The sequence below is a fragment of the Sorex fumeus genome, unplaced genomic scaffold (assembly GCF_029834395.1).
Source record: "Sorex fumeus unplaced genomic scaffold, SorFum_2.1 ptg000006l, whole genome shotgun sequence".
Classification (NCBI taxonomy): domain Eukaryota; kingdom Metazoa; phylum Chordata; class Mammalia; order Eulipotyphla; family Soricidae; genus Sorex; species Sorex fumeus.
Window position 1 is genome coordinate 16,732,817 of NW_026606063.1, and position 4,724 is coordinate 16,737,540.

The 4,724-nt window shown below is 59.0% G+C and overlaps 1 protein-coding gene across 1 annotated transcript; it reads right to left on the bottom strand.

Annotated features, from left to right (window-relative positions):
• Positions 1-1,368: 1,368 nt before the first annotated feature.
• Positions 1,369-3,696, bottom strand: RHOB (ras homolog family member B). Its single transcript, XM_056126788.1, has one exon. The coding sequence runs from the start codon at positions 3,452-3,454 to the stop codon at positions 2,864-2,866; it is 591 nt and encodes a 196-aa protein (XP_055982763.1). The 5' UTR covers positions 3,455-3,696; the 3' UTR covers positions 1,369-2,863.
• Positions 3,697-4,724: the final 1,028 nt, after the last annotated feature.

Here is a 4,724-nt window from a genome sequence, read left to right on the forward strand (position 1 = left end):
GTTCCGTGCTGAAACCAAGTGGATCTGGGAGCCTGAGGAAAGGGGGTTGATCCGATAAACCAGACCCCATGGTCCCCTCTCTCTGCCCTTCTAGCGAAGCCCAGAAAATTTGTTTCTACTGGCCAGAGGGCCCAGCTGAGCTGGAGCGCCCCCATCCTTCCACCCCCGCTTTCTTCTGTTTAAGTGGGTGAAAGGTCACCCTCCAAGGATTTCCTCACTCCACAAAAACCCTTGGGAGCCTGGGGGAAGGCAAGAAAGAGAAGCCCCAAGCTTGAAAGCACCCGACTTCAAACGGAGGCCCTACTCCTACTCCGGTTCTGCCCTGGGGCATCGGGGGAGGGGTGGAGGGAGACCAGTTCAGCTGCTGGAAAGCCAGAAAGTGCTGATTCCAAAAACAAACGCCCCACTTCTTTAGGTAGTCGGGAGAAGTTGGCTCTGTCAGCTACCTTCCTTAGAAGCTGCTGGGAGCTCGTGGCTTTGAGCCACATGTCTGCTGCAGGATTTTAATGTGGTCTCCGACCCCACTGCCTGTCTGATTCTGAGACCCGCTACAGCCAGCTGTGTCTGAAATCCAAGAGTCCAAGCCCTAAAACGTTCTAGGTGGTGGGACTGGAGCGGTAGTCCAGCGGATGGGGCGGTGGCCTTGCACGCAGTCCTCCCAGGAGCACCACCAGGAGCAATTCCTGAGCACAGAGCCAGGAGTTAGCCCTGAACAGCACTGGGTGTGACCCCTTCTCCCCGCAAAAAAAAAGAAAAACCTTAGTATGTGGCTCCTCCAACTTAAATACCCCTCCCCCTCCCCCAGCATCCTGTGTTCTGTCCGTTTGGGGGCCATTAGAACAAAGCATTCTAATTTCCTTGGGAAGGGATCCACATTTAAAGGCAAGTTCAAGAATAGAAGAATCAGCTCCTGATTTGGCCTCCCCCACACTCCCACTCACAGCTCCAGCCCATAGTCTCACGGGATTCTTACCATCCTCCAAGGGATCTGAAGGGACTGTAGCAATCAGTCTTCCAGACTGGTAAGCCCCACGTGGTGATGAACCAACCATCCAAAAAAAAACATCACCTGAACTTAAAAATGCTCAGGTGGTTGACAACTTTTCAACCTTCTGAGACAAGGAAACAAAGGCCCCCTAAGAATGACCTACACCTGGGGTTCCGACATCCTCTGTAACACATGTCAAGTCAAAGGCCTGCCTGGAGAACCTCACATCTCCCTCAGGGCTGGGAGCAACAAACTTAAGACTGAAGGGTTAAAAACGGGGGGGGGGGGGGGGGGGGGCCTGCAACTAGCTAGCTTCCCGTTGCCCCAAACTCACCCAACTTTATTTACCCACTATTAAACCACAGGAGGCATCTTATAAATGTCATCATCATAGTCTTTTAATATTTTACATAAAAAACTGTATACACAGCTTATAGAACTTTTATGTAAACATCATAAGCTTCACCACTTTGCCATTTGTCAGTTTATTTAAAAAATGAAAAAAACAAGACAATTTAGTAGAAGTACCACTGGGCGGGGAAGGGTGCAGGGAAAGAGACGGGCAGGTTCGTTCTCTGTACAGAGATGCAGAGAAAATGTCACAGAACAGAGATTGCCTTGGGGAAGGGGAAAAAAGGTGGAGGGGGGGAGGATTTAAATATGTCTTAATACTCTTACTGCCCTTTATCAAAATAGTGCACATACCTGCACAAATAAAATAGCCAAAACTGTGTCTCCACGGTTTTCAAGAAAACAAAAACAATTAGTGGTTTCTTTTTCCATTTTTTTAAGTCATGATCATTATTTTAAAAACATCAGAAGTAGATGAGGTTACAGCGTACAAATGTGGCCAGAATGCTACTGTCTTATGCAAATGACAAGTGCATTAAGTGTCAAACAATGAAACAATTGTGCAAAGTCTTTCCCCCACAAAAAAAAAAAGTTTCAGCCTTTAAATAAAGCAAACAGCATCCGTTTCTTGGACTGAACCATTTTCACTGGTGGGACAGGCACAGGGTTTCGCTTATGGCAAAAACCACCCCGGCGCGCGCACTCCCTCCTGGAGGCTGAGGGGGGGGGGTCGCGGGGCTGGCCGACCCTCCGCGGTGGCGGGGCTGGAAACTGTGTCCACTCAAGAGTCAGGGGCCCCTCCCCGAAAAGCCTTCCCCGGGGATTTGGAAAAAAGATGGCCAAGTTGTGTTCATGCTTGGATGGGCGCCTGCCCCAGGCCGGGCCGGAGCGGTTCTAAAAAGCCCTGTCCCTCGGCCCCCCACCACCATTCAATAACACCGTCCTGCCTCCGAAAATAAAATTTCCTCTATATTTATAGAACACCCCTTCCTCCCCAGCCCTCCCCTCCCGCAGTTCCCGCGGTCTATGTTACAGACAAGGGGTTAGCAGGCGCTGGCTGTTTCGGGGCGAGCATCTGATGGGGCGCGGCCTACGCCCGGGCTGAGTCTCCGGGGACCAGAGGCGGCGGGGGGTGGGGTGGAAACGGGGAAGGGATGGAGTGGAGGGATGGGGAGGGAAGAAACGGTCGAACAGACACACAACCACACGCTCCGAAGAGCCTTGGCTCTTCCGACAGGGGTGCTCGGAAGGGGAGGAACCCTTGGCACACGGCGGGGCGCCCCGGGCCTGTGCCACACAGCCAGCCGGACGCACAAGACTGCAAGGAGGGCCGCGCCCGGGGGGCCTCCCACGCCGGTTCCTGGCGCCAGATCGCGGTGGGCGCGCCGGCAAGGCGGATGCCAGGCAGTCCGGTGGGGTGCTCGGAGGCGGGCGCGCTGGGTGTGTGTGGGGTGTGTGTGTGTGTGTGGGTGGGTGGAGGGGGGGACCCCCTTCTCCGGGCAGGCGGGGCGGCGGGCGCAGCCCTCATAGCACCTTGCAGCAGTTGATGCAGCCGTTCTGGGAGCCGTACCGCTTCTGCAGCGCGGCGCGCGTGGCCGTCTCGAAGACCTCGCGCACGCCCTCCTTGGTCTTGGCCGAGCACTCGAGGTAGTCGTAGGCTTGGATGCGCACGGCCATGGCGCGGCCGTCGTCCGTGCGCACGGGTTCCTGCTTCATGCGGGCCAGCTCGGTGCGGACGTGCTCGTCGCTGCGCAGGTCCTTCTTGTTGGCCACCAGGATGATGGGCACGTTGGGGCAGAAGTGCTTCACCTCGGGCACCCACTTCTCGGGGATGTTCTCCAGCGAATCCGGGCTGTCCACCGAGAAGCACATGAGGATCACGTCGGTGTCCGGGTAGGAGAGCGGCCGCAGGCGATCGTAGTCCTCCTGGCCCGCCGTGTCCCACAGGGCCAGCTCCACCTGCTTGCCGTCCACCTCGATGTCGGCCACATAGTTCTCGAAGACGGTGGGCACGTACACCTCGGGGAACTCGTCCTTACTGAAGACGATCAGCAGGCACGTCTTGCCGCACGCGCCGTCGCCCACCACCACCAGCTTCTTGCGGATGGCCGCCATGAGCGCGCCGGGCCCGGGCACCAGGAGGGGGCCCGCGATGGCCTCGCTGCCGTCCCGCTCGCCGCCCACCGCTCACCTGGGGCCGCGCGCTCCGAGGAGGGGGGCGCGAGGGGCGCTAGCTGCAGCCGGGCCCCGCGGGGGCGCGCGCTCTCCGTGCGCTCGGGCAGCCGCGGCGGGGGCGCTCGGGGCGCGCGGGCATAGGGCGCTCGGGGCTCCTCCGCGCCGCCGGGGTGGGGGGTCGCCTTTGTGTGCTCGACGGCGGCTCCGAGGGCGGCGGGCTCGACCCAGCTCTCTCTCTCGCTCGCTCGCTCGCTCGCTCCCTCCCCGCTCTCTCTCGGGCCTCGCCGCTAGGACCCAGCAGCGCCCACGCCGGCAGCCCGACTGCGGTGGCAGATGCAGGCTGCGGCCCTAGCGCCCGCTATTTAAAGACTTGGGCCACTTTCTTAATATAGCCGCCCAATGGGAAGCCGGCCGGCTGAGCTCATCGTGCGCAGTCTGGCTCCGATTGGCCGACGCGGCGGCCCGGGGGCGGGGCCGCGCCTGCCTGATTGACAGCCCCGGCCGCGGGGCTGGGAGAGGCGGCGACTGGGGAGTCTGCGCGCGGCGCGGGCGCAGCGGGGCCGCGGCGGCAACCGGCTTCTCCCCCTGCCCCTCACCCCACCCGAGCCCACCCCGCCCTCCAATTCGCCGCAGTTTCTACGCTGGGGTCCGGGGGGCTTGGCACTGGGCTGGCGAGAGCCGATGGGGTCTGGGTGGGCTCGTGCCACCACTTGGCGAGTCCCCCGACTCAAAATTGCCCGGCTTCCCGCTTTCTTGCAAACTCCCAACGGGTGGTCGGACCCGTGGGGGGAAGGGCGGCATCTGGAATATCGTGTTGCTTTTTAAATGAACACACGCACACCCCCCACGCGTGTTTGTTTTTAAGCAAGGTTTTCTTTTTTTTTTTACCCCTTTCTCTTTTAGAAGTATACCCTTTCCGGTCCAATTGGAGCAAAGCCCCAACACACACACACACACACACACACACACACACACACACACACATGCACACCCTACGCTAAGCACTGGGGCAACCCTAGTTTTAAACTCTTGGGGTAAGAAGGTCGGTCGATGGCCCAGGTGGATTCAAGCTCTTCCCATCCCGCGGTTACCTTGCCCGCCCCCAGCCTGAGTCTAGGTGACTAAGGAGAGCCCGTGAAGGCTGAGACTAACTGCCTCCATCCTATCCATGGGTTGGAAGCTACCCCGGCAGAAAAAGGCAGCCGAGGTG

Excerpts from the sequence above, each read along its gene's own strand:
- RHOB (XM_056126788.1), bottom strand. The coding sequence starts at position 3,454 with ATGGCGGCCATCCGCAAGAAGCTGGTGGTGGTGGGCGACGGCGCGTGC.